General features: G+C 39.5%; 1 protein-coding gene and 1 long non-coding RNA gene across 2 annotated transcripts; both read left to right on the top strand.

Annotated features, from left to right (window-relative positions):
* Nucleotides 1–339: 339 nt before the first annotated feature.
* Nucleotides 340–1,926, top strand: LOC110943607. Its single transcript, XM_022185345.1, has 2 exons — nucleotides 340–1,004; nucleotides 1,284–1,926. The coding sequence occupies exons 1-2, from the start codon at nucleotides 340–342 to the stop codon at nucleotides 1,924–1,926; spliced, it is 1,308 nt and encodes a 435-aa protein (XP_022041037.1).
* A 312-nt stretch (nucleotides 1,927–2,238) lies between these two features.
* On the top strand, nucleotides 2,239–3,305 carry LOC118491656. Its single transcript, XR_004891724.1, has 3 exons — nucleotides 2,239–2,326; nucleotides 2,859–2,912; nucleotides 3,169–3,305. It is a non-coding gene; the product is annotated as an uncharacterized LOC118491656 (long non-coding RNA).
* The last annotated feature ends 13,208 nt before the right edge of the window (nucleotides 3,306–16,513 follow it).

Genomic DNA, 16,513 nt, shown 5'->3' with positions numbered 1-16,513 from the left:
AGAAAGGTTCGAATGGAATGAAGATCAACAGAAAGCTTTTCGAATGTTAAAAGAGAAATTGTCAAGTTCTCCCGTATTAACACTACCAGAGGGATAGTTGTATACGCGGACGCATCCCATCAGGGGTTGGGTTGTGTCTTGATGCAACGAGGCAAGGTTATTGCCTATGCTTCAAGACAACTAAAGCAACATGAAATTAACTATCCAACCCACGATCTCGAACTGGCGACGGTAGTGTTTGCCTTAAAAATCTGGAGGCATTATTTGTATGGAACAAGATGCACAATTTACTCGGACCACAAAAGCCTTAAATACTTCTTCGAGCAGAAAGATCTCAATATGAGGCAACGGAGATGGTTGGAATTGATTAAAGATTATGACTGTGACATTCTTTACCATCCGGGTAAAGCTAATGTTGTGGCGGATGCACTTAGTCGGAAGGAATACCCACCACCTATTCGAGTGAAATCAATGAGAATGATAGTTACCCCAAACCTTCTTGAAACAATACGTGAGGCGCAAGATAAGTCCTTAAATGTTGGTGATCCGAAAGGTGAAAGAACGAAAGGGTTTGAAAATGAATTTGAAGTGAATGCAAGTGGGTTAAGGACGAGGTTTGCACGGATTTGGATACCGCGACACTGTGAGGCGAAGACCTTATTATTGGAAGAAGCACACAAGTCCCGTTACTCGGTTCATCCGGGGGCCACTAAAATGTACCGAGATTTGAAAGAAAATTTTTGGTGGCCGGGAATGAAACGCGACATTGTTAAATATGTATCCAAATGCTTGACATGTTCCCAAGTTAAGGCGGAACATCAAAAACCATACGGGAAACTGCAACCCTTAGAGATTCCGGTATGGAAATGGGAAAATGTAGCCATGGACCTTGTAACTAAACTGCCGAAGACAAAGAAAGGGCATGACGCAATATGGGTCATTGTCGACCGTCTTACTAAAAGCGCCCATTTTCTACCCATTCGGGAGACTTTTTCCTCGGAAAGGTTAGCGGAAATTTATGTGAATGAGATTGTTTCTCGCCACGGTGTACCGGTGTCTATTGTTTCAGACCGGGATACGCGATTCACCTCCCGTTACTGGCGAAAATTTCATGAAGGAATGGGTACCCAATTGCATGTGAGTACCGCATACCACCCGCAAACGGATGGCCAATCCAAACGAACGATTCAAACTCTCTTAGACATGTTGAGAGCGTGCGTGATGGATTTCGGGGGAAACTGGGATGAACATTTGCCTTTAGTGGAATTTTCGTATAATAATAGCTACCAAAGTAGCATACAAATGGCGCCATATGAGATGTTGTATGGGAGAAGGTGTAGAACCCCTGTTTGTTGGGGAGAAGTAGGACAAAGAGAACTCGCACCGAATGATGTGGTGGCGATAACTAATGAAAAGATCGACATCGTACGGGCTCGATTAAAAGCGGCACAAGACCGACAAAAGTCCTATGCGGATGAAAGAAGACGCCCTATTGAGTTTCAAGTAGGGGACCGAGTGTTCCTGAAGGTGTCCCCGTGGAAAGGCATAATCCGATTTCGTAAGCAAGGAAAGTTGGGTCCCCGATATATCGGACCATTCGAGATTTTAGCTCGAGTTGGAAAGGTGGCCTACTGGTTAAGGTTACCTTCCTCCTTAGAGGGAATTCACAATACCTTCCATGTGTCACAATTACGAAAGTGTCTTGCGGATGAAACGGCTCATGTACCGCTTGAAGACATTGAAATAGACGAAAAGATGAATTACATAGAAAGACCGATAGCTATAAAAGATTCCAAGGTAAAGACTCTCCGCAACAAAGAAATTAAGCAAGTTCTAGTTCAATGGCAACACAGGAAGGGGTCGGATCTCACTTGGGAACCGGAGGAAGAAATGAAAAAGTTCTACCCGTCTCGATTTGGTACGTAAACAGGTTTCGGGGACGAAACCTTTCTTAAGGGGAGTGGACTTGTAACGCCCCAAAATTTAATTATGTACAATGCCATGGTATGTTATAAGAAATAACTAGGAATGTGAACATAGTGAGAATGCGAATTGGAACTTTATTAACTAGGTTGAGTAAGTTATGAGCCATTTAAATTAAGTGTGCATACATAGAGGGGGGAAATGTAAATAAGAGAAGTTAAGTGATTAAAAGAACAAGTAACACAAACACACACACAGATGCGTGTGTTTATGTCGCCAGAAGCAAAGCACAGGATGAACCCCCTTTCTTATTCACTAAATTTCACAAATTGAGGCCCTAATCAAGACAATTACTCTTGCATGTTGGTAGATTCTTGATCTTCTAGGTCCATTAAAGCATAAGGTAACAAGAATTTCATGTATTGATGACTATGAATGTATGGGGTTTCAAGAATTTCATGAATTTATATGAAAAGTTACATGATGATGGTTAATTGCATCACTTAGAACACGATTTACACTTGTATCTGGATGAATTGATGTTGAGCATGAAAAACCCACTTATGATAGAATGGTAGTGATATGTGATATGAAATTTTGACATAGATTAGTATAATGATGTTGTATGATGATGCTACTAACAAAATGATGTTATGTGGAATCAAATTAGGGTAAAGATTGTAAGAGATTTGATTGAAATTGATGATATTGATGTTATTGTTATGAACTAGCCATGTTATGCATACAATACTTGTACCTTATGCTTATCTAATGGCATGCACACCAAGTGTTTGTTAAATTGCTTGAATGAGTTAATCATGTGTTGTACATTGCTAAATGGCTAGAATAGAGAGTTAGTTAATTGTTAAATCGAAGCTATTGATAATGGAATGAAAAGAAAGACATGAGACTAAGTATGTGATTGTGAATTGTAGGAATTAAGGAGGAAAGCTCAAGCCGTTCCGAGTATCAAACGAAGAACGATAAAGGTAAGTTCTTGCTTACATAACGTTATTAGCATGTGTTGTCATAGCATACTATTGTTCAATGGTTGAAGCCGTTTACTTGTAACGAGTTATTGCAAGCCGATTATGTAATTTAGGTATGGGTCGAATGAGTTAGAAGGGTATTGTGAAAAATGGAAGAAACTTCATGTTTGGAAGAAGGTTTACTTGAGGGTCATATCTGTAACTAACGTTGTATGAATTTTAGTAACTAAATGTCTAACGGTTTGGTTGTATGTAGGTAAAGCGACTTGTTAAATGGCGTTACTTGGATCGAACACATTCATGATGCACGCTTCCGTGAAGAACCTAGTTATAGTCAAAGATTTTGTTAAATGTTTTCCCTTTTGTTCTAAACGGGTCTTTTGTAAGTTTTATGATCCAAAAGTAGTAGATGTTGAACTTGTAGTTAAAACATTATGTTAGTGGTTTATGTAATGTTAGGGTTAAAAACTTTTGTAACCGTTATGCTAATCGTTATCAAGTTAAATGCGTAATTTTGGTTTGTAAATTATTCGACCCGTTTACTATTTTGACAAAAGAAAGTTCGTTAGTGTCTTTAAAGAGTTTGGGTCTTACAAATACTCGTACAAATATATTTTTGGTAAACATTGTTTTGGATTAAAAAAAAGTGAAAGTATGATTTTTGTTAATATTGCAAAGTTACAACATATTTTCAACAAGAAGAAAATATATTATTTTAGGGAGTTAAAAGTATATTTTCCTAGTATATTTAGAAGATATATAATTTTTGGAAAAAATATATATTTTCCAAAACAAAATATAATCTAAAGTTAAAATAATTTATTTTAATAACTAATTATAACTTGGAATAATATTGGGAAACACAAGAAACGCAACTCAAAAACGTTAAACTCTAAGCCCAGGCACGGCTCGTTCGTCTAATAGACGTTAGTACACTATAGGTAGTCGTGATTAGCTGCGGAGATTTGAGTTGCCGGTACTGAAGACGCACTACTGTGAGTTCATGTCCCCCTTTTCTTTTAACTGTTTTCAGTTTTATACCTCGGGGGTGAAATACATCTTACGATTATTACAAACGTTTTATACATGGTATGATTAGCTTAAGGAGGGTTTTACTGCTCGATCATGTGAAAGGTGGGTATAACACTTAAGGCCATTAATACTCGTTGTAGAACCGAGGGATATGAGTGATAGATCTATTTGGGTATAGCGAGCCCACACCCATGGGGACCAGGGTGGCCCATAGGATGACTATGTCTTCCAGCCGGAGGCCCGGTAACAAATCTACTAGGTTTGAGTCTTCCTGCACCATTTCACATATACCATTGGCTTTGCAACCCATTGGTGATCTGTTTTTTTCCTTAATTGCTACATACCAGGGACATACATTCATACAGACATACTTTAACGGTTTATACACACAGACATACACATGAACTCGCTCAACTTTTGTTGATGTTTTTCAAACTACGTGTATTTCAGGGAACTAGTGGATCTGGCAGGGTATGCAACGTGTCTTCAAGCTGCGTAGTGAAATAAAAGATGTCATCCAGGGTTGTTGAGTTTAGGAGGTGTATCCCATTCCTGGACGGGATACATAATTCTAAACTCGGGTTTTATTTAAGTATTTTTGTTGAGTCTTTATGAACTCAGTTAAACAAGTCATGGTTTGTAACTTAATTTGGTATTGATGTTTTCAGACAATGGTATTGTGGTATTTTCTAAACTTTATTAATGGATGAACATCTCATGTTTTTATCATATAGCATTGTTATGATTGATTGCTATGGTATTAAGAAGTCACACCAAATTACCACGCCTCCGCAAAAGTCAAGGTGTGACAGCTTGGTATCAGAGCATCGATCGTAGCGAATAGGATTCTTTCTCGAGTCTAGACTATGATCACTAGGGCTCTCACGAAAACATTTTTACACTGCATACACAAAATGTCCAGATCCAGGGAATAAACATTTTTACAAACAAAAGACACAAATACACATTTCAAAACTTATATTTATAATTCAGTCTTAGAGACTGAGGGAGGTTCAGTCTTAGAGACTGAGGGAGGTTCAGTCTTAGAGACTGGGGGGAAAATTTAGTCTTAGAGACTGAGGGAAATTGAGTCTTAGAGACTGGGTAGTCAGTTTGAGAAACTGGGAAGGTTTTAGTCTGAGAGACTAGGGAGTTCAGTCTAAGAGGTTGGGTGGGATAGTCTGGGAAGACTAGGATGACTACATGCTTTCATTATTACTACATACATGCTTATTTGATGATCATTGATGTATGTGCATATGTGTGATTGTTTGTTACAGACATTATGCCATCTTCTTCTGAGAGTGGAGTGTCCGACACGATAGACCCTATGGCTATTACCTCGGATGATGAGATAGCCACGGACCCGGAGGTTTTTACATCAGATACCACGAGCGACGACGACGATGACTTTCAGCCCTTCGCCTTACCAGCAGCCGATTAGTTCATGCCACAGTTTCCACACACGGCTTCTTCTTCTGCACCCACGGGCGAGCCATTTATGTGGTTTCCGCCCAACGTGATGCCTATATCTGATCCATACCATCCCTTCCATATTGGATAATCGAGGGATGATCTGCTTTTATCCTTGTAGCTCCAACAGGATATGTTGAGTCGCAGAGTCACTGAGCTAGAGAGGATCCCGCGTCCTCCACCTGGTGCTGGTCCATAACAGTTTGTTGCTCCACTATTTCCTTACCCGGATTTTGACATCCGATTTCTTACTATGGAGCAGCAGATTTGTTGTTTGTTGCAGCTTGTTCATACTCTCAAGGAGGAGTAAGCGCGTATGCGTCGTTTGCTCTTCATTCCTCCACCTCCTCCTCCCCCATCAGCGTAGAGATTTTTGGTTTGATGCAGATATCATGCTTTTGATGAGAGTGCATCTATTGAGCCAGATTGTGCAGCTTTTTGAAGACCACATTTTGACCTTTGACATTTGACTTGTGATTGTTGTAGATTGTTAGACGATTCGGACAAGGGTGATGTGACCCTTAGTCTCTTTTGATGTATGATACAATTGTGAAACTTGTAAACTGTACTTGTGGTCTTGTTATATGATAGCTCAATCGCAACATTCTCATTACATATATTATTGGATTACTTGTTTGTGTTATGACATGGGATGTTACGTGCTACTTGTGTTGATGAATGTTATTACATGCGCGTATTTCATACTTACTATACTTATTATGAGTTGACCAATACAATCTTCTTATAGAAGATGCCTCCACAAAGGGAAAATCGTTTACCCACTACTGAGGCCGAATTGCAAGAAAGGATCTCCTGAGCAATAGCAGATTACGAGGCCTCACGCGCCGAAACTAGCGGGGGTACCTCGAGGAACAACCCACCACATGGTAATGTTTAAGTCGCTTGAGACACATTACATTACATTTGGACATTCCATGTGCAATCGATAAGGCTTCCTGTGAATGATGTTACTTGTACAGGCTGTACCTTTAAGCAATTTTTAGACTGTAAACCGCTGAATTTTGATGGCACCGGGGGTGCTGTGGCTTATGTTCGATGGACGGAGAAGACCGATTCAGTGATAAGAATGAGCAAATGCGCACCAGAACAACAAATCACCTACATCTCCGGATTGTTCATTGAGGGAGCGTGTTGATGCACTACATCTGTTGATTCCATCTAAGTGTCTAGGATCAGGTCTTACATTGTATTGTATAGCATAGGGCTCGATATACGAGAAAACAGGAGTCTGTATAGGTTTTAGGAGCTAGGGTCGCTCATAGGGTTATTAGAGGCTTGGACCGCTTATTTGTCATATGGGCCGCTTATATGGACATACCTGGACCGCTCATGTGTCACATGTCCACATGAGCGGTTCCAAACCACTATATATAGGTGTGCTTGAGCGACCCTCAGTAGTAATGCCTTGTATTCCACGCCGAAGCTCTGCTGGTGTGAAGATCGAGCTGTAAAACGTTTTAAATCAGTATAACAAGCAGTTAGAAGGAAGAACAAGCTATATCTACTTGCTTTTCTTATTATTCCGCATTTGAATTGCAAGAGACAACCTCTGAACGACTCGTTCGGGTCAACATTCGATCCTACAAGTGGTATCAGAGCTTGGGAGGAGGTTTTCTGCAGATTATAGCCGGATTTCATTGTTTCTTCTCACTTCTACACCTTCTTTTTCTGATTCAGGAAGATTTCACGGTTGAAATTTGTTCAAAAAACTCACATACTGTGCGCAATAGTACTTAGACAAATCCTTGGAAATTTCAGGTCGAAATTCAGCTTAAAAACAGTTCAAAACATGTTCGAAATATGGACCGCTCAAATGACGTCATCATGAACCGCTCAAAATTGCTATCTTGGATCGTTCGAGTGTACCTTGTTGCTTCTTGACCGCTCGAAATTTGATAGTTCGGATCGCTCATACGTTCAAATTTAAGTCTGGTTCGCTCGAAAATCAATCCCTAGATCGCTCGAACGAACTGTCCTGAACCGCTCGTGTGAACATTTTTGGACCGCTCTAAGAACATTTCTGGATCGCTCAAAAAATTCATTCTAGGATTGCTCCAAAGACTTTTTGGATCGCTCATTTGACTAATATTGGACCGCTCTTAGGACATTGGTGCTGGATCGCTTCAAAGGATCTTTTTGGTTCGCTTATCTGTTCACTGTTGAATCGCTTTTCTGTCAGTTGCCTTGAAAATCGTGTTAAGTCATTATGAACTCCGAGTTTTACAACGCTTTTGCAACACCGTCATCACCAGCCGCGATTGCTCAAGCCATGAATCTGGAAAACGAGACGGGAACCACCCAGAAACCCCCGAAATTGATGAGTATTGAAGAATACTACGGGTGGAAAGATCGCTTTGAAAACTGGGTTCAGGCAAATCATCTCAGATCGTGGGAATGCATATTGGAAAAGTATACATTGCCTCGAACAGAATTGCAAGTTATTAAACAAATATCCGAATTCTCAGAACAAGAACGTGCAATGTACAGAGCAGAGAAAATGATGATCAGTTTTTTACAGCAGGCGATTAAAGAAGATATATTCATTTTGCTACAGCACAACAAAACTGCTAAATCAATCTGGGATGCTCTTAAAGTAAAATTCGAGGGTAGTGAAAGTATGATCAAAAGCAAGAAGGCATTGCTTAAAAAAGAATTTGATTTGTTTAGCAGTTTGCCGGGAGAGGATACTAGAAAGCTAATCGAGAGATACTGTCACTTGGTGCGATCGTTATCGATGTTGGGAGTTGAAAAAGGTCGTGAGGAATGGGTTGATAAGTTGGCTGATGCGTTACCTCAGAAAGAGTGGGGAACGTATTTGATGATACTGAAAAACACGGGTGTTTATGACAAACTAACAATTGGTCAGTTTATTGAGAAAATTGAGAGTCAGGATCTTGAGCAGCAAAAGATCGCGAGGATGAATAATCCTAGTGGTCAACAGGATGTTAAGATGTACTACAGGGGCAATGTTCCAGTTACTGAATCTGAAAGAAGTCCAAAAATTCAAACCGCTTTCAGTGCTGGTGATTCATCTGAAAAAGCTGATCAGGGATCGAACAAGAGTAGCAGCGGGTTTTCATCGTTTCCGAGTGTGAATCCGAAAGAGACTAACACAAGCTTTCAGTCTCAGAGTACAAAAACCGGAAATGGATACATAATTCAGTGCAACATAGCTCTCAATCTTCCAGAAGGTCAAAGCTTCTCTGAAGACACTGCAAAAGACCATATGGCACTTCTGGGTTCAGTTCTGTTAGCTTATGAAGGTTTGTTGCTGGTTGGATCGGAAATCCTATGCTCACTAAAGAGGATTACGATCAAATAGACGCTGAGGAAATGGAACTTATGGATATCAAATGGTGTCTTGCAAGTGTTCTTCGTCGGGCTGAGAAATTCAAAACCATTACCGGGAGAAATGACTTTCTTGATGCACATGTTTCTACTTTAGGTTTTGATAAATCTAAAGTTACTTGTTTTCGATGCAGGGAGAAAGGCCATTTCAAACGGGAGTGCAAAGGAAGAGAAGCTAGCGGAGCACAGAATCCATTCGGGAAAGATGATTACTACCGCAAAGCTATCTATCAGCAAGTCTGCCAATCCCAAGAACCTCAGACAGCTCATGGGAGAAAGATTGAAGATCCAAAGAGAGCATGTTTGGTAGATTTCAGCTGGAGTGATTACATATCATCTGAAGCCACAGCAGAACGTGTTATCGATCAAGATGATGAGAAACTACCAGAAGGTTTCAGCTGGGATATGTTCGTGGATGAAAAGGGAGGTTTTAAAGCTTTCGTTGCCAAGATCGTCCGAGAGCCAAATTTGTTTGCTACTTGGATGAGATCTATTGGAGAGAATGTGTCAAGTGGAGATGAAAAGTCTATGTCATCTGATGAAAGTTCAGATAGTACTGATAGACTTTCAGAACACTCTGGGGATGTTTCAGATAGTTCAGATGAAATTGTACAAGATGAAACTGTTCAAGAACAGGATGTTGTATTTGACAAAACACCATCTGATTCTAGTGTATCTGATGCTGATTCTGAAAAATCAGTTCAATTTGATCAATCACCAGATCATAGTAGCAGTGATGATGAGGAAGAGAAACATATAAATATTGCAAAATCTCATCTGTCTCCTGAAAGTTTTCATTTTTATTTTGCAGAAAGAATGGAGAAACTGAAAGAGAAACAAGCTGCTAAAGAACAACAATCTGAATCTGAAGGTGATGGTCAGAATGTTGAAAATGTTGCTAAGAAGATTGGTGAGGTTGTGAAAGAAGTAGAAAAGGTGATCGAAGTAGAAAAAGTGGTTGAAGTTATTAAAACAATCGAAGTTGAGAAGATTATTGAAGTTGTCAAGCCATGTGAGAAGTGTCTGGAAGCATGCAAGGATTGTGCAGCCAAAGACGACATCATAGCTGAGTACGAAAAGAAGAAAGAGCAGTTATTGTTCAATCTAAACTACGTGAAAGAATCGTACGATGTCTTGAACAAAACAGTAACTGGTCTCCAAAAGACAAACACAGAAAGAGAACAGGCGCTGACAATGATGAATGCAACTTTGATGTCAAAGCAAAAAGCTATTAATTTTTATATTGAAGAGAGTGCCAAATGGAAGCAAGAGTTGGAAACTGAAAAGATTGAAAATGAGAGAATTAGGAGGTTATTGTTGAGTTATTCTACCTCTGATTATCTCATTGATCGTGTTTACCCGACTGTTGCAGGTATGGAAGCTTTTCAAGACGAGAAGCCGAAAGAAAAGAAAGATTGTGGTAAGAAACCGACTGTTAGCTATAACAAGTGTCCACCTCCAATTTGGGATGGGTATTCACCTAGGAAACCAAATGAGAAGCAACTTGCAAAAGCAGTCAATATAAAGCTTAAAACCGACACAACTGACGTCTTACCAGAAAACATTGATGTGACATTTACCTCATCCGATACTGATCATGAGTCTGAATTAATCAAAAAGGTGGTCGATCAGGTGTTGGATACTGATGAGGAGACAGAGTCGAAATCTGAGTCTGAAAATCCACAATCGTCAGTCAACAGTCAAAATTCGTCGGTTAAACGGTCTTATAGTAAAGAATTTATGTTATCAAAGGCAGATTTGGATGATGAAACATTCGAAGTTGTGTATACTTTGAATGGTTCTGACAAATTATATTACAACAAAGAGTTTCCGATAATGAGTATCAAAACAGAATTAATCAACAAAACTTTTAAACTAATAGAGGTTAATATACCTGAATTAAAAGTTTTGAAAAGTTTTGATAAACCTAAAAAATATACTTCTAGAGTTCAACAACGTCTAAACAAGAAAAAAGGTTACAATTCTGGTTCTGGTTTTTCAAAGAAACCCAACCAAAATCGTAGCTACAAAAAGAAAGGTTTAGGCTTTATTCCACCAGAAAATCACAAAAATGAGAAAAATTCTAAATCAAACACTGAATTTGTATCAGGTGGAAGCTCGGAAGATGAACAGCAGAAACCATTTTGGAGACAGTCTAACAAAGAGTTTCTTGCTGAGAGGAGAAGGAATGGAATTGGAGTGTTTCATCCGAGAAATACTCAAACCTGTTTTAAATGCAATGAAGCTGGTCACATTGTATCGAATTGCCCAAAAGATATCAAAGCAAAACAGGAAATTTTTCAGAAGTTGAAAGAAAAAGTTGTTGAAAAATCTGAAATTTTTAAAAATTCGAAACATGAGGTTGGAGAATGTTCAAAGAAACATTTTTACCAAAGGAAAGGAAAAGACAACCAAGTGTGGGTTGCAAAAAAGGTAGAAGAAAAGGTCGGCGATGAATCTGGTTCCACAAAGCCAGAAGAGCCACAAGTTGTGAAGAAAATTTCAGTGAATGATGATGTTTTTCCATCACTGAAGTTTGAGGAAGTTAAAAAAAAAATTGGTAAAATTGAAATTTCAAATCAATTTTATGATGACGAAAAAGAATTTGATGTCGAGAAAACATTCAACGGAAATGTTAAGAAAATATTTGGGAAAATGTTGAGTGGGAAAGCTAAAGGGGTAAAAGATTTTTACGCAACTAAAAAGGCTACATACAACCCTACAGCTGCAGAGTTGAAAGCCCTCAAGTCTGAGAAGACTTGGAGGGAAGTTTGTTTCCCAGAATAGTCAAAGGACTATGCCGGAGATCCCAAGTTTATATCGTGGATCAGGAATCGGCATCTTTCTAGTATTTGAGAAGTTTAAATGTTTGTGATTAATGTTTGAATGTTTTGCAGGTGAAAGGACTACGCCGGAGCTTTCAGGTGGTTAATTGCGAAGCAGGAATCGGCATTTTGATTGGTAAAATGGTGATGTAGACGTAATATTCCTACAATTGGTAGTTTTTGGGTATCTACAGGTGGTAATCTTGATCCCACAAGTGGTATTTGTGGTTAAATTTTTGAGATGTTTGGATACTTTGAAGTAATTACATTTACAAGTGGTACAGAAGGTTATTAAATGCAAATGGTAAATCAGGGACATTAAATTGTACTTGATTTACTATTCTTGATGAAAGATAGACAAGATGATGAACCACATCCCCGTTCTTAAAATTGATAAACCTACAAATGGTTGTTATCAACACAAATTCATTTTCCGGAAAAGTCATTTTGATTAAAACAAACTTAAGTGTTTTGAAATCTAAATGAGAAAATGGTTTGTGTTAGGGGGAGTTCAGATTGTTTATGCCTAGTGAATGGCGATTTGATGTGATTCAGTGTCAGTTGTCAAGTTTCTGTACAGTTTGTTTTCTATGTTTTTAGTGGGTCAAGAGACTAGAAGTTTTCAAATTTTCTTTAAAATGTGTTTGCATTTTAGGGGGAGTAGGGAAATTTCAGAAAATCCAAAAACATTTGAAAATTTGAAAAAGCCAAAAACATGATAAAATCAAAAATGAGTTTTGTTGCGAAAAAGAGGAAATGATAGTACATCAGTGGACTATCACGGCATGCTAAATAAATGTAATGTTAAAGAGTGTTAAACAATCTTACTGCGGATGTGTCAGTAGATTTTCGCACATTTAGTAAATTGAAACGAGATATAAACCTAAATTCAAACTTGCTTGATTCGTGGGTAACTATTCTTGAATATATGGGTAACCCCCGAAATCTTGTTTGAAAGGTCCCATATTCTGAGATACTAGGTCTTTATACTCAGTGATATCTGGGGTATTATCCCGGGACTTCTGCTGAATGGAAGTTCTGACCTAGTCCCCGGATAATACTTTTTGCTAAAGCTTTGAAATATAAGCGCCGCCCTCAGTATGCTGATAAAACAATAAAATTGATAGTCGCTGCTGTTGAAATGCAAAAAGATCCTCTAAAGGGGACCCACCAAAAGTCGAACCGTCATCTCTCTGCTGAACGGAAGTTCTGACCTGAGCTCTCACGGTTTCGCACCTAACCCCTTTACAGATATCAGCTGTGGTATACTCACCTGTAAGACTGAATATTTGGGATCTGGATACAGGAGTATATTCAAGTGGAGTGATACACAATTAAGTTTAAGTCTCTAAAACATTAATATCGTATCTCGAATCGATTGAAATTTGTGTTGAGAATTTAAGAGGACAAACATACTGACAATCTAGGTAAATTGTTTAAAGCTTAAAATGAAATCAAGCTTAACGGTGTTGGTGATTTGTCTCATAAACTGATATGATCCTCTTGCATGAACTCACAAAAAAAAAATATTGTCTGTAAATATTACATTTCTATATGTTTGAATTTTCATGTGGTGTCAGAAAATATTTCTCAGAAAATCCAAAAAGATTTTGTGTGTGTTTTAGCATAAAATTTTTGAAAAAATCAAAAAGATTTTCGACAACTGACGTTGGAAAACTGATTTTTAAAATTCCGAATGCTGAACATGATGAGCAGAATTTGAGGGGGAGTGTTTGTGTAAATCTAATTGTTTTCATTAATTCTAATCTTCTTCAAGTGGTTCATCATAAATTGTTTTGAGGAGAGTTATGTGTTAGTATATAATGATTTGAAATGTTAGTGAAAGAAATTTATTTCTGGGTTGAGACTGTGCAGGTAGCCAAGTGTCGATCCTAGAAATCAATTTTAAAAGCTTGTGAAGATCAGAGTATGATTCTAAAGATCATGTCAACTGTTGATGCTGATGAACTTAAGGAATTAAGAGATCTGATCAAGAGAATTAGAGTGTTTTAAAGCCTGACAAAGATCCTAAAGATGTTACTGAAGAACAAATGAATGCCAGTAAGTCGAGAGGGGGAGTCTGAAGATTGAAAAAAAGAGAAAGCCCAGAGACTGATCAAGACTGAAGATGTGAAGACACAGCTTTGAAGTCAAGGTGTGTTGGCGACTCCATCAACATCTGAGGGGGAGTCTGTTGATGCACTACATCTGTTGATTCCGTCTAAGTGTCTAGGATCAGGTCTTACATTGTATTGTATAGCATAGGGCTCGATATACGAGAAAACAGGAGTCTGTATAGGTTTTAGGAGCTAGGGTCGCTCATAGGGTTATTAGAGGCTTGGACCGCTTATTTGTCATATGGGCCGCTTATATGGACATACCTGGACCGCTCATGTGTCACATGTCCACATGAGCGGTTCCAAACCACTATATATAGGTGTGCTTGAGCGATCCTCAGTAGTAATGCCTTGTATTCCACGCCGAAGCTCTGCCGGTGTGAAGATCGAGCTGTAAAACGTTTTAAATCAGTATAACAAGCAGTTAGAAGGAAGAACAAGCTATATCTACTTGCTTTTCTTATTATTCCGCATCTGAATTGCAAGAGACAACCTCTGAACGACTCGTTCGAGTCAACATTCGATCCTACAGAGCGCTTTCATGGTGGAATCTCCAAGTCCAAACTCTGGGAGAGGCAGCAGCATACGCATTGACTTGGAATGAGTTAAAGGAACTCATGCGTAAAAAGTATTACTCCAGGGCCGAAATTCAGAAGCTAGAAACTGAATTCTGGAACCTTAAGATGGACCCAAAGATCGCCGAATATGTGCAGAGATATCACGATCTATCTCACGTGGTACCATACATGGTCAGTCCGGAATTCAAACGCGTGGAGCGTTTCATCTGGGGGTTGGCACCCCAGATTATGAGTATGGTAACATCGTCAAAGCCTGCAACAATTACTGAGGTTATCGACCTGAGCGTGTCACTGACTGAAGAAGTTATCAGATTAAACAAGTTTTCAATTTTTGACCCAAAGAAAAAGGAAACTCACGTTGAATCCTCGGGAGAGAACAAAAGGAAGTTCTCCAACTTCAAAAAGGGTACCAGCAGCGCCAGCAAGAAGAAAGAAGTGAACCCACCATCTGAAGCTAAAACTGGTGCTGAAGTCAAGGGAAGAGGGTACATGGGCGCTCTGCCCAAATGTGATGTATGCCAGTATCATCATTCCGGCCAGGGTAGGTTAAGGAAATGTGAGTCTTGCGGAAAGACTGGCCATTCGAAGGAAACATGCTGGGCTGGTACTGGTGTTGGTCGTGGTAATCAAAGGGGTTATGGAAGTGGGAATGGAAACCGTCCGCAAGGAAATAATGGCGGAAATGGAAATCGTGGGAATGTTGGAAATCAAGCTGGTAACCGTGGAGCGAACAACAATCAAGGCGGTAATGGGAATGGGAATGGTCGAGGACCAGGGTGTTTTAATGGTGGAGACATGGGGCACTTCAAGCGAGAATGCCCAAAGCTTAATCAAGCGCAAGAAGAGTTTTCAATATCGGGGCTAGGGAAGCACGCCAAGATCCAAATGTAGTCACTTGTACATTCCCTATCATTCAACGCTTTGCATCTGTTCTATTTGACACTGGTGCCGATTATAGTTTCGTATCGCTAGAATTTAAGAATATACTTGGGTTGGTAGCTAGTAAGCTAGACATTCCGTATTCAATTGAACTGGCTAATGGAAAGCTAGTTGAAACAAACGAAGTCATCAGAGGATGCGTGATAGAACTGGGAGAACACGAGTTTGCACTGGATCTACTGCCAGTCGAGTTGGGAAGCTTCGACGTGGTAGTAGGGATGGATTGGTTGTCAAGCAACAGAGCAGAAATTGTATGCCACGAGAAGACCATTCGCATCCCAATGGCGGATAAAGAAACGATTGTGGTATATGGAGAGAAGCGCGACACACCTCTAAGGATCATTAGCTGTTTGAAAGCTCGAAAGTGTTTACAGAAAGGATGCGTTGCCTTCTTGGCACACATCGTGGATAAAGAAGCTGCTGAGCCGAAACTAGAAGACATTCCAGACATGAAGGAGTATCCTGAAGTCTTTCCAGAAGACTTGCCAGGATTGCCGTCACAAAGACAAGTCGAGCTTCACATTGACTTAGTTCCAGGCGCCGCACCTGTAGCTAAGGCACCTTATCGACTTGCGCCTTCAGAAATGCAGGAGTTGTCAACGCAACTTCAGGAGTTGCTAGACAAGGGATTTATCAGACCAAGCTTCTCGCCTTGGGGAGCTCTAGCTTTGTTTGTTAAAAAGAAGGATGGTAGTTTCCGCATGTGTATTGACTACCGCGAGCTGAATAAGTTGACTATCAAGAATAGATATCCTTTGCCAAGGATTGATGACTTGTTCGATCAACTACAAGGTTTGAGGTTTTACTCAAAGATCGACCTTCGATCAGGATATTATCAGTTGAGAATACAAGAGGAAAGTATTCCAAAGACGGCCTTTAGGACTCGCTACGGACATTACGAGTTCCTGGTAATGCCATTTGGCTTAACAAACGCGCCAGCTGTATTCATGGATTTGATGAACAGAGTCTGCAAGTCGTACCTCGATAAGTTTGTGATTGTGTTTATTGACGACATTTTGATCTATTCGAAGACGAAAGAGGAACATGAGCAACACTTAAGAGCTATTTAAGAGTTGCTTAAGAAGGAGAAGTTATACGCTAAGTTCTCAAAGTGCAAGTTCTGGTTACGCGAAGTCCAGTTTCTTGGTCATGTAGTTAATGGAAATGGAATTCATGTGGATCCCACAAAGATCGAGGCGATCAAGAATTGGGAAATTCCGAAAACGCCAACCGAGATTCGAAAGTTCCTAGGTTTGGCTGGATATTAT

Source organism: Helianthus annuus, chromosome 4, assembly GCF_002127325.2.
Source record: "Helianthus annuus cultivar XRQ/B chromosome 4, HanXRQr2.0-SUNRISE, whole genome shotgun sequence".
NCBI lineage: Eukaryota > Viridiplantae > Streptophyta > Magnoliopsida > Asterales > Asteraceae > Helianthus > Helianthus annuus.
The sequence above is the reverse complement of the archived record's forward strand: the minus strand, read 5'-3'. Positions and strand labels throughout refer to the sequence as shown.